At 36.8% G+C, this 20,465-nt stretch overlaps 1 protein-coding gene across 1 annotated transcript in view; it reads right to left on the bottom strand.

Annotated features, from left to right (window-relative positions):
• LOC134839682 (dynein beta chain, ciliary-like) overlaps nucleotides 1–20,465 on the bottom strand; it is a 214,558-nt gene that overhangs the window by 166,743 nt on the left and 27,350 nt on the right. Inside the window, exons 20-37 of the mRNA XM_063855304.1 lie at nucleotides 20,104–20,213; nucleotides 19,240–19,365; nucleotides 16,228–16,397; nucleotides 15,347–15,563; nucleotides 14,363–14,566; nucleotides 13,628–13,826; nucleotides 8,587–8,781; nucleotides 7,901–8,357; nucleotides 7,097–7,343; nucleotides 6,752–6,868; nucleotides 5,489–5,674; nucleotides 4,936–5,139; nucleotides 4,105–4,265; nucleotides 3,492–3,671; nucleotides 2,903–2,984; nucleotides 1,986–2,233; nucleotides 1,580–1,791; nucleotides 1,088–1,290 (exon numbers count right to left, since the gene is read on the bottom strand). Of these exons, the coding sequence (XP_063711374.1) occupies nucleotides 1,088–1,290; nucleotides 1,580–1,791; nucleotides 1,986–2,233; nucleotides 2,903–2,984; nucleotides 3,492–3,671; nucleotides 4,105–4,265; nucleotides 4,936–5,139; nucleotides 5,489–5,674; nucleotides 6,752–6,868; nucleotides 7,097–7,343; nucleotides 7,901–8,357; nucleotides 8,587–8,781; nucleotides 13,628–13,826; nucleotides 14,363–14,566; nucleotides 15,347–15,563; nucleotides 16,228–16,397; nucleotides 19,240–19,365; nucleotides 20,104–20,213 (3,518 nt within the window). The remainder of the gene's footprint in view (nucleotides 1–1,087; nucleotides 1,291–1,579; nucleotides 1,792–1,985; nucleotides 2,234–2,902; nucleotides 2,985–3,491; nucleotides 3,672–4,104; nucleotides 4,266–4,935; nucleotides 5,140–5,488; nucleotides 5,675–6,751; nucleotides 6,869–7,096; nucleotides 7,344–7,900; nucleotides 8,358–8,586; nucleotides 8,782–13,627; nucleotides 13,827–14,362; nucleotides 14,567–15,346; nucleotides 15,564–16,227; nucleotides 16,398–19,239; nucleotides 19,366–20,103; nucleotides 20,214–20,465) is intronic.

The raw sequence follows: 20,465 nt of genomic DNA, 5'->3' as shown, positions 1-20,465 counted from the left end.
ACCTTTACAGTTTGGCTGTTCGATAGTGGAGTTTGCCTTTCTTTAACACAGAGACGAAGTTGCACTTCGCATACACAAGCAAAAATATGTCCGATAACTCTACTAGGAAAAACTTAATGAGTAAAACTTTCAGTCTACAAAATTTCTTAAGTGACGTTCTTCACTACGTTCATCACTCTTGAATCAAAATACCCAATGTAAAGGTCTTCGCTACGCTCACCGACGTTAAAAAAACTGAAGTACTTAACTACAGAGTTTACATCCGTGGTCGGAACAAAAAGTGTATACAGCTTTGGAGACCAGGGAAGTTAAACCTCGGACATCCCAACAGAGTTACTTGCCTTAACGCTTAATCTAATGCTTTTTGGATTAAACTGTTTCACATATACTGTGATAGCAATTATCAGGCAGCAAAGAATGACGGATTTAGCTTAAGCTATTTGAGGTCTCGAATAGAAACCAAGGTGCAATTTGCTCATTAGGTAGAAATAGTGAACTGATCTTGTAACAAAAGCGTTGCTTGCTTGAACAGCACTCAAATAAGAGCGACTACGTGTTTAGATGGCTCTTCATTAAACGCAGCAGCAGTGATGTCCTTTAAAAAATAAATTAATTTAATTTTTCTCTTCAATTTTAATTTATTTAAATGTAAAATTATGAGCCCACTCAATATTTTATTTAAATCGAGCAAATTAATTTTAAAAACTAATTAAGTGATTGAGAGGGAATCGATCAGACGCCAAAGTACACATTCACTTACATCAATTAATTTCACATTTCCACGGAAAAAGCAAACAATCTGAGTTTTTAAGTCAGAACTGATAAATTGGTTGTAAGCCCAATTGCCCAAAAATTGCATTTCTTTTTTAAAATTGCCCAAATTGGTAAAAACAACTGCTGAGAAACACACTTCAGAAAAATTTAAATTGATAAAGAAAAGCTTAAATTGTTTCGGCAAATTTTAAATTGATGCCAACAATCTTTACAATTTTTTTGAGCAATTTCAATTGAAATTTCAATTTTTATTTAAATGGACATCACCGCGCAGCAGATATCAATTTAGGTTCGAGATAGAGATGCTAAGAACCTGTGACTTTCCAGTTCCTGCATTGCCAAGGACAAAAACCGAGTGTCTCACATCGATCAGCTCCTGCAGCTGCACACACTTAGTGATGAAGGCGTCTTCTGGTTGCAGCGACAACTTCAAGGCAGTACGTTTGATGAGGGCCTCGAACTCTTTGTTACGCTTTCGAGGCACATTGATCGAGGGGAACAGATCTCCGATCAATCCTATGCATCCAAAAACCTCAGCTGAGTATTCTTTCTTATAATGCTGATGAGGATTAACCGTTTTCACGTATATTTAACATTACAGACTATCAAGACACAAAAGTAACGCAGCAAGAACGTCGTTGGTAGACAATTTTTATGGGATAGAAAATCACATTTCTTGAGACCACAATGCATCCTAGTCAATCAACGATAGAAAAGAGCAACGAAACAGAACAGTCAAGATTCAGATAACTCAGATAGAAGATTTTTAAGTGGACAACCAAAGAATCCTTGACTAAGGCCGGACCTAAGAATATCTGCAAGTCATCAGTTGTGATCTTGGGCACGTTGAAATCTCTCAGCGCCCTCATTAGCACTTGTTCCTCAGGCAGGTCTGGGTCGGCCCTCCTCAGAGCACCCGCCACCACTAAAACTGACTTTATAGCCCTCAAACCCCAGTCGTAGTGGTCTTGTTTGGACAGAAGCTCACGGCATAATTCGTACAGACGTATGAACTTCCTAAAACAATAAGCCCAAATACATATTCGATCAGCAAATTATTAAAAGGACATGGTTTGACTTTTTCACAAAGTCAGTTAGTACTCGAAATGAAGATAAATTTATGTTCAATAATGGTTGAAAATACTTCAAGGTCCGAATAACAGCCAGAAAAATGATCGCAAATTCAACTTTAATATATTTCATTGACTAACTGCGCCAGAAACTTGGCCTCTGAAAACGCCTCAGCCACCAACATTATTTCGGCGATAAGAGCAAAATCAGGCACAACCATAGCACACGGTCTGAACAGAGCCTTTAGATTCTCTGGCAACTCAGCCCTTCCAGCATATCCAGGGTTCATAGTGATGAACATTCCAATGGTAGGCTTCAGGCCTATCTCTTCTCCCATGTAGTTGAACTTCGTCCTCTTGTCTTTAATCGCATTTAGAATGGATCGAACCTGAACGTAAAATGAGTCAAACCCAATAACAGCCAGAGGACAATTGGGTAATAGTTGATGTACTCATTGTAGACGAGAAAAAATGTTTTTTTAAGACTATGAGCCATTGAGTTTAAAATATAGCCAATAGACAGTTGGAAAGAGTCAATGAACCCTAGTAAACAGAAAAAAATTCTGACTTATTCTTTTTGAAAAAAAACCTCAAAATTCGAAGTTCCAAGGAAAAATAGCTTTAAGACTCTGAATTTCAAAAACAATTTATGATTGACTAAATTAACCCAATTTGAGAAAACTGGATCAACAGGTAAAATTTATTATTCCACTGGGAAATCTGCAAATAAAAACGATGACGTTTTTAGTGACTTTTACACTTTTGTCTTTCGATAGAGGAGTAGAATTTGCCTTCCTTTTAAGGGAAATAAGCTGAACTTGGAAAAAATCAAATGTCAAACCGCGAAAAATCAAATCAAAACTTTTTCCAGAAAAAAACTAACAAATCAAAAAATACTATGCAAGAAAATTAAGTACTATCATAACCCTAAATAGGCACAAATTTTCAGGTGCGACGTTCTTTTTAGTTATTTATGACAAGACTATTTTAAATTTATTGTTTCTCAAATGAGAACAATAAACTTGCCGGAATAAAAAGAAGCGAGAATTAAGTTCAACCTGAGTTGCAACGACAGAGAGCACTTCCACTGAAATTCGGTTGAATTCGTCAAAACAGCCCCAAGCACCAGTCAACGCCAACCTAAAAGAGTATTGGAAGATTTTTCTTTAGCACATCCAGAAACGGAATATTGTCAGATAAAAACTACGGCATCTCGAAGATCAACATTTCCTAATGTTTTTGAAATCGACTTTCTAAAAATAACGAACTAAACTCATTTTTTACTTGAGACCGTGTGACATTACCCAATTAATCAACCAAATACTTAGCCCAAGCGCGGATTTAAGGTTTTACCGAGGAGAGGGGATGATTGAGGCGCCACCGGCTCCTTTCAAAAAACGTTGGGTTGGTTACCAAAACTGGATGCCGTTAATTAAATCAAGGTATGGACCAAATGAGTGGTATATCGGGTGTGCGATTCGTGTAAAACTTAAGAAACGAAATTATTCGTCTTCAACTATTAGTCTCAGTCTTTAATTTAGTCATAAACACAACGGCAGGTTTTTCACAATCAATCTATTGTTATGAGCAAAAACGGCATCAACATTATTGAGGTGTCTTTACACAGGTTTCACCAGAAGTACAGACCCTTTGAAAATGCTTCCTATGGACTTGTAGTCCATCTGTTCCGAGCAGTTGTAAACATAGACCATCATGCCCAGTGCCTTGCCGAGATCCTTCGTGGTCTCGGTCTTTCCAGTTCCCGCGGGTCCTGCAGGTGCACCTCCCAGTATCAAGTTGAGGGCCTGGGTCAAGGTTATATAGCACCTAAAAAATTTTAACTTCAGTAGATTCGCACTTTTTTTTATTTTAATCAGCACTTACAGAATTTATTAGTTTTTGGCTACTGATTTTGGTCAATGAAAAGCGAATTCGATTGGATCAAGATGGCAATAAATAGACCTAAAATTGACTGTTAGCGATAATACGTTGTGTAAAGCGCACCATTTACGGAATTAACAGATCTGTAATCTGAAGAAGTGTCAACGTCATCGGTTGCATTTTTTGTCTTAGTATTTATACCTCCTAACGACAACTTTGAGATCACATATTCATGGGGTAAGTTTAAAAAAAAACGAGTTGTTGCAACAAAACGAGTTTTTTAAATTCTTTTTTCTGGGATGAGAGTTGCTGCCTTGTTTTTACTGAGAGGGTCCAAGTACTTCCTCACTAAGGATGGCCAAATATAATGAGTGCACACCTGTCTGTAAGTGGTGTGATGACAAGTCTGCGAGTGTTTCCCAGGTACTCGTACCAGTACTCAAATTGGGCGTCACATATGTTGGCATAGCAGGTCGTGTTGTCGAATTCGAATCTATGTCGCAGCTGACACAGCCATGTGAACGAAAGAGCACTCTCGATCTAAATCATCAATAAAAACCGATGAAGTGTGGAAAAAAAAACAAATGTACACAAAAATGCGAATAAGCATGAATCGATTGAAATGAAAAGTCAATGATTACTGCAAAATCATATCAGGGGTGGATCTAAGATTTTCTCGAGGGGGAAGGCGGATTTTCAAAAACTTTCGAAAATTTCGTCGACCTTTTTTTCAGGTTCACCAAATTCATTTTCCGAGCTCTCCCAGAGCACTAAAAACACCCTGTTTTGGTCAAGTTTCCTGCGGAAAATTTTTGAAAAACAGGCCAAAAAAGGCGTTTATAGGCACTTTTTGGGGACAATTTTTGGCGCGCGCTCCTCTTTCACCTTTGGGGAACCTTTGGGTCGGCAGGGGGTCGACTCCCTGAGGGGGGCGTCCCCACTAAATCCGCCTCTGTCCTCATTTGTTCCAAATACCTGTCTTGTTCGGCAATTTAAAATTAAAAACTATATAACCAGGGTCGAAAAGACACGCAAATCAAGTAGCAAGGGATTTGGAACAAATATGTAACCGAGTACGAAAATATTTTCAAAAAATTATGAAAAATCCGAATTACATTAGTAGTTAAACTTGATCAACGAGTTTCGTATTAACTAAGAATGACAAAAATATGATATTTGTGTTTTGAATGTGATTTGATTTTGCAGTGACCTTGGATGCTATGAGTTTTCCCACTATGTCCCTAGCATGGACATCTATGGTGCATATGGTCATGATTTTCTCCCTGTCTCCGTGTGGCAGTTTGCTGTCCAAGAGAAGGTCAATGAGTGCCTTCAGCTGGCCTATCTGTTTCTTGTTGTACTCTTTCATTGCCATCTCATAACCTTCTTCTAGCTTACTGAAGGCCTGGTTCACCTAAATATCACAGTTCAAATCTTTGCTACCAGCAAAAGCGAAAAAACTAACTGCCAAGCGAAGCATTCCACAACCCAATTTATGATCCCATTCCTTTTTGAATTGCGGTGACCACTAAGTTAAATCCTGATTTCATGCATTCCTTAAAAACTCTAGATCAAAAAAGAAACAACACTAGCACCTTCAAGGAGGACTCAATTTATCCAGGTTGAAAAATCATCTTGTTAGAAGCTCGATTCCGTTTATATACGATTATTGCACATGTAATAAAAGTACACGCAAGCTTCAGATTACGCTGTTGTGTGTTTCAAGACCTTTAGTCGTGTATTACTTATGATATTTAATTTACCTCGGATGTCCAGTATATCTGGGTGGTTGTGAGTGCCGGCTGGGCTGGGAAGTCGAATATCCAGAGGTCTCTCTGCTTCTCCTCGTACATGTTGACAGCCTCACTGGTGCTCAACTTCACACTGCCCTTCATCCTCCTCTCCACCCCTCCCAGCCAGTCTTCCACCTCCCCCACACAGTCACACTCCTACATCACATACAAAATAGCAGTGGCATTCGCACGAAACTTTTGACGGGGGTTAAAATTTCCAACTTTTTTTACTGCCAGAACTTTCGAAATTGAAGTTCTGCTCAAACCTAGAATATCTATATTAAGCAATGTTTCCATAAATAATTTATTGACAGAAATAGTGACTTTGAACACTCTTGGAAGACCTATATTTTCAAAAACATAGCCAACAGACAGTTGGAAGAGTCAATGAATGCAAGGAAACAAACCTAAGCTTAAAGTAAAAAATATAGGGCTTTACATTTCAAGAGCTCGAAATTTCAAAAGCACTTTAGGATTGACACATTTTTGGATAAAATTAACTCAAATTGAGAAAGCTGGATCAATAGGTAAAATTTTTATTCCGCTGGGATCTGAAAATAAATTCCACTTCCGAGACTTGAAGTCGAACAAGTTTTTCAAGACTTTTACACTTTCATAACTGGAGTGCATTTTGCCTACCTTCTAGAAAATGAACTTGAATTGAACTCAAAAAGAACATATATAAATAATGGCATTCATATGTTCATTTAAAAGAAAGAGCATTGTTATCAGAGCATTCTGTTGTTACTTGAGCATTTTAGAACTTTTCCTGGAAAAAAAAACAAAACAAAAAAATCATCGCGACCTATATAACAGTCTGAACAACGTTCATCGACTATTAATTAGTGTATTTTGTCTCAGGGCCAAAATAGGGCCAGTCGGATAGCACTGGATATCATCAAACAGTAACCAAGTGGACATTAGGAAAAGGTAATTTTTAACTCGGCTGGAAAAGAAAATCCACTTTCGAAACTAAGACTTCATTTGCGCTTTTTACGCATTTGTATTTAAAGATCCTAACAAACTCTTCTTTTAGAAAATATTTTTGAATTGAACAACAAGAAATCAAAAGTCAAACCGCACATAAAAATGATTTAAAAAAATGAAAAAAATCAACGCGACATAACTTCGTTCATTGGCACCTAACAACTTGTTAAAATGTAAAATAAAAAAAATTGTTATTTTATCTAATGTTCTATAGCTATAACTGATGAAACCCAATGTCAAACACACCTCATCCATGATCATTTCCTCTGAGTCTTTGGAAACCATCTTGAAGGCCTTCTTTGAGTCTTCTCGGAACTCGAGTTTGGCCAGACTGTCGAACAGTTTACTCAAGTGCTTGCAAACCTGTACAGAGAAACGCTTCTGGTAAAACCGAGACGAGCAAAACGTGTAGTACAAAAAGCTATTTAATACAGCTATTTTTTTTACTTCACCAGCTAATAAATTCAATTAATATTCACCATATAGCTTAGTTCTTAATTTAAAATGATATTTTCATGAAATAGACAAAAAAATTTCCGAGATAAATTCACACTTCGCCGATGGCTATCGAAACTGAACAATATGACTTACCTTTTTAGGGTTGTTGCTGTTTGACAAAATATCCAACAAATCAGCAGGCGCCACAAAGTAGAACCTGGGAAAGGCCAGTCTCTTCGTCTCCAGATAGTTGGACAGTGCCTTTTGGCATTTGGAGAGACCCTCCAGAAGTGCTTCTAGCTGTTCGTATCTTCCACGCTGATTCGTACAGTTGATCACATTGGGTTCTTCTGCCGCTTCCATCATCAGTTCCTTGAACTCTTTGTCTATCTTGTCAAACCTTGAACATTTGGAATATTCAAAATAGTTCACTTATTTGATTACACAGCATTCAGAGGCACCGTAACATGTCACAGCTGTCCCTAGTAACCAGATAAAACATTTAACTCTTTTCCACGTAGCTTTAAAAAATGTGTCCGTTTAAGTTAAGTTTTGAGAGTGTTCGTTTGCTTTCATTTCTTCCTGTTTCAGTTTATGGCGATCTTTTGAACGCATTTGGCCTGTTGATGTTCCTAGGTATAAGATGATCATTTCACTTCAGTGATTTACTTCAAAAAAATTTAGAAGCAAACTATTTCGAAAAAATATATATATATTCTTTCGAAAAACTATATATATTCTTTCGAAGTTCCAACACGATTGCGTTTTAAATGGGTATTACTGTTTTCCAGGAAGCACAAAACTGCCAGCATGAAAAAAAATCTCTTTTAGGGGAAATTACAGTTTGACGAAACTTGCAAAACTGACGTCCTGGTAAGGCATCTAGCTTACATTGAAAAAGAAAAAGCAAAATGCAATCTTAGCGCCGCCTGTCTTCAATAACACTGAGATTGTTACCTTTCTGAATCTTCTTTTAACCGCTTCCTCAAATCTTCCGATCCAAGGAAAATGTTCTCCAAATTGGACCACTGTCGTTGTACGTCGAACCACATTTGAATGACTGAGTCCGCAGTCGTCAATTTTCCCAGCCAAAGCGATACCTGTCCTTTGAAGTGGGCGACGAACCGCGATTGCATCATGTTCTGTAGTTGCACCTGGTTGTCCTCAAGAGTCTCCATCAGTATCGGGTCTGTCTTCAGGATCTGGACGTCCTCGCGATTGGGAGCGGACTCGAAGTTGAAGTCTGAAGTGTCCCAGAACTTGTGGTACTCCGTGATGGCCTTTCCCATCTGTTCCTCCTTGTCTGCTTTGTCAACTATTGTTTTTACTTCATCCTCAAACTTGTGCAAATTGAGAGCCAATAGTTCGTTCAGTCGTGTTTCTTCACTCATGATTATTCGAACACCCGTTGCCTCTGAAAAGGATAGAAAACCGTTATTAGTTACCTATATTTAGCGTTTTTCGAAATAGTCAAGAACTCAACTTATGTTAATATTAGTGCACGTGCGATTCGATTCGATCCCGCAGCTAAATGAGGGCGTATCTCACCCCTACTAAGTGACTTAATCTATTCAATTACTCAAACCAACCTGTTTTTTTTTCTTAATTCAAAAACTCGCTCTAATATCAGGATCTAAACGTACGCATCAGTTCGTTCCAGTGTCTGTCCCTGATGGAGGGAGACCTCAGCTCGGTCACTGACCCAAGAGACTTGAGCAGGTTCTTCACTGCATCATCAATGCCCTTGTACACATCCCACTCCTTCACCTGCTTGTCCATGCCCCTCAGAGTAGTCGCAAACTCCCTCGCCTTCAGTCCCACCTCGTTCAGATCAATTTCTACATTTAAAAAAATTTACTCAATCTCAGTATTCAGCAAAAGCCTATAAATATTCATGCATTGAAGGAAAAGGATTATTCTGAGCCATATGTTCGGAAGTCCAAAACAAGTCTATGACAGAAGCCCGACAGGACTACAAGCCGAAAGAACTTCACGCCAAAATTTAAACTTTAAAAGCACCTCAAAACACTATATTTCCATCTGTAAAGATTTAGTTTCGAAAAATTTACGCAAGTTTAATCCATATCCATAGTAAGCGTTATTCCTGACAAGGCAACATTAAAGAATGGCATCCGTTAATTACAACAACCGGATTTTGAAATGCATAAATGAAAATCCAAAGTGAGACACATAATCCCAAACAGATAAATTTTACCCTTGAAATTACGCAACAAAGGTTGACTCTGTCAAAGTAACATGAACTGAAACTGTTTGAAAAAAGCAAAAAATCAAACATGGAAAAAAGTCTAGTACCCGATTGCAATACCCTTGCTTATTGCAAGGATAATAAACATGAAAACGTCAACAACATTTAACTTCATAAATATCAATTACAGGCTTAAACAGTATTAATTACAGGCTTAAAAGACAAAATTGATAAAGAAAGATCATTAAATTGAGTAATTGTTTGCTCAAAACAGTCTTCAAATTACTCAAATTTTATGACTAATTGAGAAAATTGTCAGCTTGAAGTCTGCAATTTTTTAATCGGCTTGAATTATTGTCGTCTTGATGGCCGGCACCCGTCGAAAACAGTCTTATACTTATGAACACACTAAGTGGCGTGCGCATACTTATCAAAAGATCGCTCAATGTTTTCTGAGCGGTCTTTTGAAAAACTTCTGAGGTCGATCTTTAGGCCAGCCATTTAGAATTTTTCGAGCTGTCGCAGCCCCAAAACGACTACAAACGTCACAACTTTCTACATTGTAGTCGATCATCTGGTGTAAAGGCAATTTTTAAGCAATTCTGCAAGATTTTGAGAAAAGAAAAATGTTTATTTTTCGGCGCGCACACCCACAAAACTATTACAAACTTTTAGCGTTCATCACGCAGTCAAGCTGTCATTAAAAAGTGCCAAAAAAGGAACCATTTGGAAACTTTTGCGACAGAACTAAAGGTTAGACAAAAGACCTCCCACGTCCACATAGAGTTAATAAAAATTAGGGCTGATCCATTATTTAAAAAATCTAAAGTAAACAAATAGCAACAAATTTCTCCTTAATTAATCATTGAGCACTTAATTGATATAATTTCCAAACTTTATGTGAATTCATATATTATATCTATTTCCCTTACAAACACAATTTCATTCAAGAAGTATGAACAAAAGTAGAGTTTATCACATGTGGTTTTCACTGACATGACCTCGAAAACATTTGAAGTTTCTTGGCCGACTATAGCTCATTGGCTTTGTATGTATTTCAGAAAATTAAATCAAAAATACGCAAGAAAACACAACTAAAACTTTGTCAATATAAATGACACATTTACATTTGGCTCGTTCATCGATGGGTAAAACATGCCTAAATGTCATTTTGAGCCCAGATTAGCTTCATCATAATTTACAAAAAGTTAACAGAATCCATTCTGAATCTAGCAAAAATTTCCCGGTTATCAAAGCTAGTACTTTAAGCAGAAAAAACTTTCTTAGTTTCAGGTAGTAGAGCTACCCAAATGTTAATTTGTTGTTCGTACGTCAAACTAATCAAGCTAGAAACCTAGTATATCAATTTTTATCTCTAATATAAGACACACGCCCATGATTCCAATAGTCTTCCTAATCGACTTGTTTAGTCTTCAATCATTCTGAAGCTGAGTTTGAAACCAATCCGGTGTTGTCCCTTCCAAACTTCAATAATCGCTGTCGAAAAAACTGGTTAACGGCAGCAGAGAAGTGTTACTCAATACCTTTACTATATAAAATATCAGAAGGTAAAAAAAGGAACCGTAGATCAAAAATCACTTTTGTGAAAGTTGCTACAGTTTGAAAACAACCAATTTGTTCTAGGTCTTGGACTATTTTATTCGCTCTTTGAAGAGATTATCTATGCTACTGAAAACGTAAGCACTATTGATAAAAGCGTGACGAATCAAACCGAAATCAAATTCAGTTTAAATTGGATTAGGTTAAGCTAATTGGTAATTTGAGTTCCCTATACGTCTCAAACTATAAGACTTACCATTAAATGAGACACGTTTTATTTCTCTTAAAGATCAGTCTCAATAGCTTTTAGACGTAAATGACTAATTGAATGAAAACTTCACACCGTACTTTTATAATGCGGAGTGCTTAGTAATAAAAACTACCTTCTGAGCACTTGCATGATGCCAACAAGACTGCTCGTATATCACGGCAAAGCCCTGAATGCCCGACTGCCCCTTAATCCATATCCAATAGTTTTTTGGAAAAGAAAATATTGAAAAACTAAAAATTTTGAACAATATCAAAGATCAAGTGTGAAAATATTAGTCGCCACGCATAAATATTTCGGGTTACGCTTTCAGCATTATAAAATATTCAAAACTCGCATAAATTGGTCCAGAGCAAGGCTAAATTGGTAGTTTTCAAACTTCCAGAAATTTATATTTGATTTTAGGGAGTCAGTATCTTCAATGAGGAGTAAAACTTTTTAGTCAATAACTATTATTTCGATCGCCGAAAATGGACTGAAAAAAAAATTAACACAACAAGCATAAATATTCCGTTAAATCGGAACAATAATGGTACAGGGGCACGCAATATTAACAGAATTCTGCAAAAAAAAACATATACAAATGAGGAACCAACAACACAGTTTGATCACCTATTCGACCCTGAGAATTGGATGATTTAGCGGTACGGCATCTGCTCCGTTAAAAAAACACATCTTCGTTTGAATAGCATAAAAGTTTTGTGTCTATTCTTCCTGCCTTTCTGTTTAGAATTTTTTTAACTCTGAAACTAGGGTATTTTAAAAACTAAAGGCAAACTAGCAAGTTTAAATTGTCCGTCCTAAAACTGGCCACCAGTGCAAAATTCATAAGTATTCTCGAAGGATGCAAAGTTAGATAAGCTAGCTTGCCCACCGCAGCAAAGCTGCCTCGAGAAACAGATCTTGCACATACACAACACGACGTAATAAAAAATGATAGATACTTAAGGTCATTAAATGAATGTAGATTTTTGGGAAGCTTAACCCTCTTCGACTTTTTTTTTCAAAAAAAAACGTTTTTCCCAATTTTCAACTAAAATCGCTTTAACTTTCTGAATATCGCAAAAAGATGAATTAATTATATACAGTTAAATTCGAAATTCTCTGCTCTCTCTCTCTCTCTCTCTCTCTCTCTCTCTCTCTCTATCCTGTCGAAAAGATGACTTAAAGTTCAAAAATTCCAAACTTGCATTCCAAAGCTGGTAACCTCTGCAGCATTTTGAGACTTGATGGCCAATAAAGAGAGTTTTGTAGCCTCAATATACTGCATAAATGATAAAAACTATGCCAGTTGCACTAGGATGCTGTTCAACGTGAAGCTATCTAAAAAGACATGGGTAAAAATCTGCTGTTGGTCTGAAATGCTTGACTCTGATAAATGCTAACTTAAAACGAAGGGATCAATTATGCAAAATATTTTTAGTAGTAATAGCCAAAAATTAGAAGATAAATTCAAAAATATGAGGAGTTAGGTCTATGCTTATATATGTTAAATATTACGTAAACGAAGCTTAAACATGGCGAGACATGGATCACATTCATTAAAACTAGTAGATTGCAGATGAATTGACACGATGCATTTTTAACACGCTTTCAATTAGCTACGTTGGATCTAGCAATGCCGTTCAAAATATCTTGGAATAATCAACGTGGTTCAAATTCGAACTTTTCACCAGAAGCAGTTGGCTTTCGAGGCTTAGCTACAATTTCGTTTTGTACAGTTGTTCTTATTAGACGGTACATATTGATGGTAATTTGTGATAAATTAGTAAATTTGAGTCAATATTTATGCATTGAGCAAAAGTACTAAATTCACCTCCCATTAACGGCGGGGGTTCCAAGAGCTTCAGAATATTACCCTTTGACCTTGTCAAAAAGAATTTCCTTCTGGTCGGGGTTGATTTTGAGCTTCAATGAGTTGAATGCATCAATATTTTTGATAACTATGTTTTGGATTCTTTCTGAGAAATGCCTACGCGATGGCAACTTATCGAAGCCTATGTACAGCAACGGGTCATCCGCTTAGCTAAGGAAACTGGAGAAAAAGGCAACTTTTTGATTCCTCTGGGAATCTAGCTACACCCCCTTTCGAAGCTTAAAATCATGCACGTTTTTTTGCGCTATTTCCACTTTCGTTATTTCCACATTTGACTTATAAGTAAAAGAACTTGAAATGAACTTGAAAAATCAAAAAAATAAACTGCAAAAAAGCAGCCTGAAAATATTTTCCAGAAAATTTAATAAAATCACTAACTACATATGTAATTGTGTTCATTATGCTCATTGACACTTAAAAACTGTTGTGAACTGTTAAACTGTTTGATACGCTGACTTAGGTAATTGGTAATAAACTGACGATTGTGATTAACTTCCAAATATGCTCAAAACAGTTTTATATCACAATTTTATTTGCCATAACAAAGAAAGATGCCCATAACTTCCTGTTGGGTCTCCAAGGGGGTCACTGTTTAAGCAAGTGTAGAAAAAAAAAAGAATTATTTTAATTGAGAGATCGTCAAATGCTGAGAACTAGCCTGTTTTCAGGCAGGCATCTGTTTTCATATCATAATTTTATGTGCCAAAACAAAACAAACAGCATAATACAGGGAGGACTTCTTATTTCCTCTTCTCTCAAATATAATTTACACACCCATCCATTTGGAGGCGGTCCACTCATCAATGAGGAAGCGCATGAGTTCCACGTGGTCCCACACACTCTTCAGCAGTCTGGCTTCGTGTGGCACACACATCTTCAGTTGCTTGAACTCCGGCACAGTCACCTCAAACAGTCTGGCTGAGTCCTGTATCCGAACCAGCTTCTCACTTTTCTCATCAAATTTCTCCACCATCTGAAGTGCACATAAGACCCAACTGAACATAGCCAACAGACAGTTGGTACGTTGTTAAAACGTTTGAAATGATTGAACTCAAGGAACAGAAAAAAAAAGATTTTTTTTTCAGTTGCAATCTTATATCAAATATTAATGTTTCAAACTTTTCTTTAGAAAACAAAAATCAGATTCATCTTATATACACTAAGGGTTCGGTTACACATAATTTAGGAAAGAACACTTCAAGGAATAAAGAAGAAGAGTAAATTTTTCGTTGTGACTCGATATTTGCATCCAGATAACTCAAGTATAAATACATCAGTAACAAAGAGCGGACAGCCAACGAAATCAGGCTGGATCCAAATAGTGGAAAAAAATGTCATCTGTAGGGCGCTAAATTTACTACGCTCCAAAATTATTTTGCTGAAACGCTAATTATTTTTGAAAAAAAAATACATTCTTATAGAAAAAAGCCTGATTAGGAAGTTGATTAGTAAATTGATTAGTTTTGCTGAAAGGAACCTGATTAGAAAGAGGAAATCATGAGGACTCACGTCGTCTATGTCTTGGTATGGCTGCTGTGCAGTGTACTTGAATGCGTCCACTGCCCTCCACTGTTTGATGAGTGCCTGCTGTTCCTTGTCGAACTGGGAGACTGACTTTCTGATCTTGGTCACTTCTTCCGCCTGCAGGGGTCCCACCTCCTGCTTCTTAGTCATCGCTATCTTCTTCGTCTTCTCCCACTTCTCCGGCAGACTCTGCACACAAAATATGATTACACAAATATAATCACACTTACATGTGATTACAGACAGTGTATCTTGTTAATTCTATGTTACCATAATCGATTCCAGGTATAAGAATTTGCGATTCAGCGTTGGTTGAAAGCTTTCTAATTAGAGATGAGCGTGATCAGCTTAAATGAATACATTCCAAGAAACGTATCGTCGGTGACCTTGCGTATGTTCATTAGTCAGAACATGGCGATTTAAGGTTGATTACATTTTTTGACTTGGTTTAGTTTGTTTGATATGGTGGAATTGTGCGAGAAATTGAATTTTTTGCGTCAAGAAAGGAGTTGTAGGTTTATCAAATTAACATGTTCGTTGGCTGAAAGAAGATTGCCAATATCTTTTATGGTTACATGGAAATTACATATATACACTAAAGATATTGGCAATCTTCTTTCAGTCAACAAATATGAGCGATTTAATAAACCTACAACTACTTTACTTGACGAGAAAAAAATCAACTTTTGACACAATTCCACGATATCAAACAAATTAGTCAGCCGAGTAAAAATATCAAACAAATCGAGTCAAAATATTTAATCAAACTTAAATCGCCATGTTCTGACCAATGAACATACGCAAGGTCACTAATACGGTTCTTGGAGCGTGTTTATCTTATGCTGATCACACTTATCTCTAATTAGAAAGCTTTCAACCAACCCTGAATCGCAAATTCTTATACCTGGAATCGATACGTCAAATAATTATTTTTCAATACATTAAGTAGACGTTTCACATCGCTCATACCTCTAGCTGTTCGTAGATTTCCTCCGTGATGTCGACTTTGTAGCTCTTCAATAGTTCCACTGTGCCTCCGAGGGGTCCGAACATGCTGTCGGTCATGGCGTGTCTCTCTCTGATTTTGCTCAGGTGCGACATGCAATTCACCAGACTGTCGTAGTCTTTGATCGGCTCAATCAGTCCCTTGTCCGCCTCCTCTATCATCGACGCCAACTCTTCCAGACTAGAACACATCAAAATCGATTTTAACACCAGTTTAAAAAGAAGTCTAACATAGCATACCCCCTGCCGACCCAAAGGGTGCCCCCTTTGTACGATTTTGAGATATCCAACTTTAGCTGACTGGCCTTCAAATTTTTCTGAAGGAGCCAATCTATACTAATTTTGAGGAGGGAGCGCGCGCCAAAAAAACGCAATTTTTTGGTCGAAATTTTCCAAAAGGTGCATAAAAACACCTTTTTTGGCCTTTTTTCAAAAATTTATAGTGGTCTAATTTTTCGTTTTAGATTTATCTAGTCTTCCTAAAAAATAATCGTACTCATTCACAATTCTTTTAGCCAGTCTAGTGACCCAGGGGTAAGTACAACTTAAATGGGCAGGTTTTGAGAACTCCATTACAAGGAGCATTATGGTATGTATTTCGTGAAATACTGACTTGGATTTATCATGCTGTTTATTCAGCCAGCTTAGAGAGCAATGGCTTGAAATTATTTCCGGTTTTCATCAAAGACTTTCAAACAAATACCCTGTAGCAACTAAAATTTTGCAAAACTTGTAGCTTAAGTCACCAAAAAAGCAGCGAACTTATTTTTTAAATATCTTTGATAAATCTTCGCTCTCAATTATCCTAAATCCGTACCTTTATTTGCATCATTGATTTCTCTAACCTGGTCTGCACATGTTTGAGCAGGTGGTTCTTGAACATGTTGGCACACTTTCTGGCGGCTGTGAGGGCGTATTGTCTGAAGGGCTTCGCATCCACTCGCAGCCACCCCTCGAACACCATCGATGCATCCAGCTCTGTCAGAGACTGGTACTGCGCATTGTAGAAGTCAATCTGCACGTCGAGAAATACTCATTCAGTCACATTCAATTAATCCGATCAAAATTTAATGAAAATGAATCTCAAGGTTGATACACAAGGCTGTTATGAAACACAATACCCATTGCTTCTTTTCTTTGTTCATGTTAATTGTTTAACCGTATTTTTTTGATGTTCTGACTATTTTCGAAGAAAGTGACGGAACATTTGTGATCGGGGTGTTTTTCTTCGGACCATGTCGTTTTTTTAACTAGCAATTTTTGACGGAAATTTAAATTACCAATCGAAAAAATATTATTGTCCTAAATTAAAAAGATATTTCACCTGTGATCATTTATCAATAAGTTATGTGGGCTTAAAGATTGCAAAAAGTTCTGAATTTGTCTCATGAAAAATTTCAACTTTAATTAAGTACTTTGGAATATGTGCTCGGGGTGGTTTTTTTTCTTCAGACAAATATCGACTTCCAGCCTTCATGTAAGAGGTTGAAATCCCCAGCAAAGAGTTATTTATACTTTTGTTCAAATTATACCAAAAAATACCGCTATTTGTTCAAATAGAAAGCCAGGTATTCGTGCAAAATGCATCAGCAGTTTGCGAGTATTGAGAAGTGATAATCTTCTAGTATATCAAGCCTAAAAGAAAAAATGAAAAGTTGGTGCCAGTAAATTGAAAAATTGAAAATTTGGAGCCAGTTAACCAGCCAAGCCAAAGGATTTGAGCAGTCATATTTAGAGACAAGACTCGCAACCCCGGAGAATACCCTCACAGTTTCCAATTACAGGATGAAAATCTTCAAAATTTTAGAATTTTTTTAAATCCAAGTTTTTGAAAATTATTGAAAAAAATTATTTAAAACGTCATATCTCGAAAATTACAAATATTTGTGAGGTGAGATTTGGAGGCAAGATTCGCAATCCCTGAGAGTACCCTTACAGCACCCAACTAGTATACGAAAAAGTTCATTAAAAACATCCGACCCTGCCCAGATTCAAACCCTCTTATTTTGCTGCTGTCTCCTTCCCTACCTCTACGCTACAGATCCATGATGCCTTGAAGCTAAAGTGCTATTTGTAATATAATAGTCTGTTAATATCCGTAGCATTGGCTGTACTTAATAGCTGGATAAAAATGAACACTTTCAAAACGAACCTATTTTGTCGCAAGAATTGCATCGCAACCATATTTGCGACTTAGTTTGAAAAAAAAGAAAGCTCATACGATAACACAATCTATGCCTGTGTAAATATATAATAGATTCTTGGCATTCTTTTAAACGCTGAGCCTAGAGAAATTAATTAAGCATTGCGCTCGACAAAACTAAACCGTTGCGATCAGTTAAACATTGCGTCCATAGCGCATTCCGACTTTCATTCAATATATAAGCATTTCTATGATTCTAGCAGTTAACGCACCTTCGGTGCTTCAAAATTTTTCGATAACTCATGAAAAACCGATTATATTGGAAACAACATCTGCAAACTTTTAGTGTACTCTGACTGCTCCCAATTACAGGGTTGGTAATTTCGAACTTTTAATTTTTTTTATTCCCATTGTAAAAGCGTCATCTCGAAAACTTGATGGTCCTCTGAGAAATTTTGGAAGCCAGATTTGCAACCACTGAGAGTCCCTGAGAGCACCCTACTATAGGGTTAGGAATCCAAAATTTTGTGAATTTTTTTAAACCTAAGTTCCCCAAAAAATAATTGAAAAAAAAAAACGTCTTATCTCGGAAACTAAAAGGATTTGAGCATTCATACTAAGAGGCAAGATTTGAGACGCCTGGGTGTACGCTGACAATAAAGTTGTATCTTGATCAGTTTAGTAGTTTCAAATTTTTTGAATTTCTTTGTAGTCAAGTTCGTTGAGAAATTTTGAAAAAAATCAAAAAACGTCACATCTCGGAAACTAAAAGCATTTGAGCAGTCGCGTTAAGCAGTTGCAGGTGCCAAGATTTGCATTTCTTTAGAGTACCCTGACAACACCGAAGTATAGAGTAGGGAATTTCAAATTTTGAAAAATAATTAATTTAAACTTTCTGAAAATTTTGAAAAAATCACAAATGAGCAGTCATACTTAAAGGCAAGATTTGCAATCTTTGAGATTACTCTGATACGACCCAATTACAGGGTTGGGAATTTCAGATTTTCGAAAACAAATAATAATTTAAGTTTTCTGAAAAATTTTGAAAAAATCACAAAAAACGTCATATCTCGAAAACTACAAGGATATGAACAGTCATATTTGGAGGCAAGATTTGTAACTCCTTAGAGTCTCCGACAGCACCCAACTAAAGGGTTGCGAACTTCAAGTTTTGTAAAAAAAAAATATTTTGTTATTTGAAATTTTGTTATTTTGTTATTTGAAAAATGTCAAAAATTGTCTTATCTCGTTAACTAAAATGATCGGGGCATTCAAAATTGGAGGTCAAATTCGCAACCCCTAATTGCATATTGGGCTGCTTAATTTAAACTTGGTAAAATTAACCACTAAAACCAAATTGGAAAATCGAAAAAAAATTCTGAACCATTGCAATATACGATACAGCTTAAGCATGCAAAAATAATGCGTTAAAAAAGCTTAAACATGGCGAGATAGTGAAGCCCGCATTTAAATATATAATAGATACAGCATGTCAGCAGCTTCACCATATATGACTCTATTGGTTTTGTAAATTTAGTTGTTAACCCGAAAAGGTCTATATTCCGATTAGATACTGTTTGCTAGTAGCAAACTTTATGACAGCTAGCAATAATGTCTATGAGACAAATCTGTGAATTGAAAAAAATCTGAACTTTGCACAATCATTTTTCTGCATCCTTTATTCCTAATCTATTGATAAAATAGCCCGCCTTACCTTCTCCTTGAAGTCGTCCAAGTCGGGCTCTCTCTCCCTCGGAGTCTCGATTGACTCGCTGGCTGAGACGTCCTCGTGACCCCCAGCTTCTTGTCCGGAATGGTGGTGATGATGTGAGGGAAATACCTGCGAAATAGATACAATAAAAAATATATACACAGATACGAGTCTGCGCTTCGCAAACACTAGCGGGAACACGACAAAAAGCAGCTCTCGAGCGGCGAAATCTCGGACTAGAACCTAGCACCTACTGCGACCTAGATATTATGAATCTCACGCACCAACCACTCAGTCACGGACGATTAATTACTCACAAACATTAGCCTCAAGTTAAGCAGAGAACAGGTGCTATAAAATTTCCAATGATGATACTGATCGTGATTATAGCAAAAAGTCACACAAGTGAACATTTTTAATGAGCACTTTTATTTGCGAGTTAAGTTAGAAAAAAAGAAGGTTCGTACTAAAACAATAGCTGCTCGCTAGCGTAATTATTGAGAACTTAGGACCAAGACAATTGCTCCAAGAAAGAAAAGGCCCAAAATACCAACAGTTCATCTCTGAACAGATAACCACTGTTGTGCAATTTTACCACTTTTATGCATTTCTTGGCTATTTTCTGGGCTGCAATGTTGTTGCACGAGGCAACAAAAACGGATCAAGAAGGCATTGCCTATTAGATAAAAAATGAAATGAGCGTTCTTTAAAGCAAGTAACTCTCGTTTTTGTCGTGCAGCATTCAAATGAAAACTCCATTTGCGCCAATAATCTCGTTTTCATTCAAAACCAACTTGAGAAAAGAATTACTAGTTCGCTTGAGTAAACACCTGGTTAACAAACAAACGAGAACTAATGAAATTATACCTGTGCGTATGTGAGGAACTGTTGCATGACCTCCTCCATGTCCTGAGTCCAGAGGAACGAGTACTTCCCCATTAACTCATCCCTCCACTTCTTCGCATCATTCACACCAGCTGAAACATCCATCGTCCATCAACCCCACTAACAATACTCATTTTAAACGATCAACACAGTTCTAACAATCTACCTACATCTTCTTAAAGTTTAGCGCTGTGACGCTGATCAAAATAAAGACGTAAATTATGCTCCTGGTGATAATGCGAAAAATCCAAAACTTTCACCAGTACGCATTTAATTCCAAGTTTATGACAATTAGAACCATTCCCTAAATAGCCACCTTTAATTGTATACTAAATAGAAAACTG

Source organism: Symsagittifera roscoffensis, chromosome 2 (genome assembly GCF_963678635.1).
Source record: "Symsagittifera roscoffensis chromosome 2, txSymRosc1.1, whole genome shotgun sequence".
NCBI lineage: Eukaryota > Metazoa > Xenacoelomorpha > Acoela > Convolutidae > Symsagittifera > Symsagittifera roscoffensis.
Note: the sequence above shows the minus strand (reverse complement) of the source record. Positions and strands in the feature narration are given on the sequence as shown.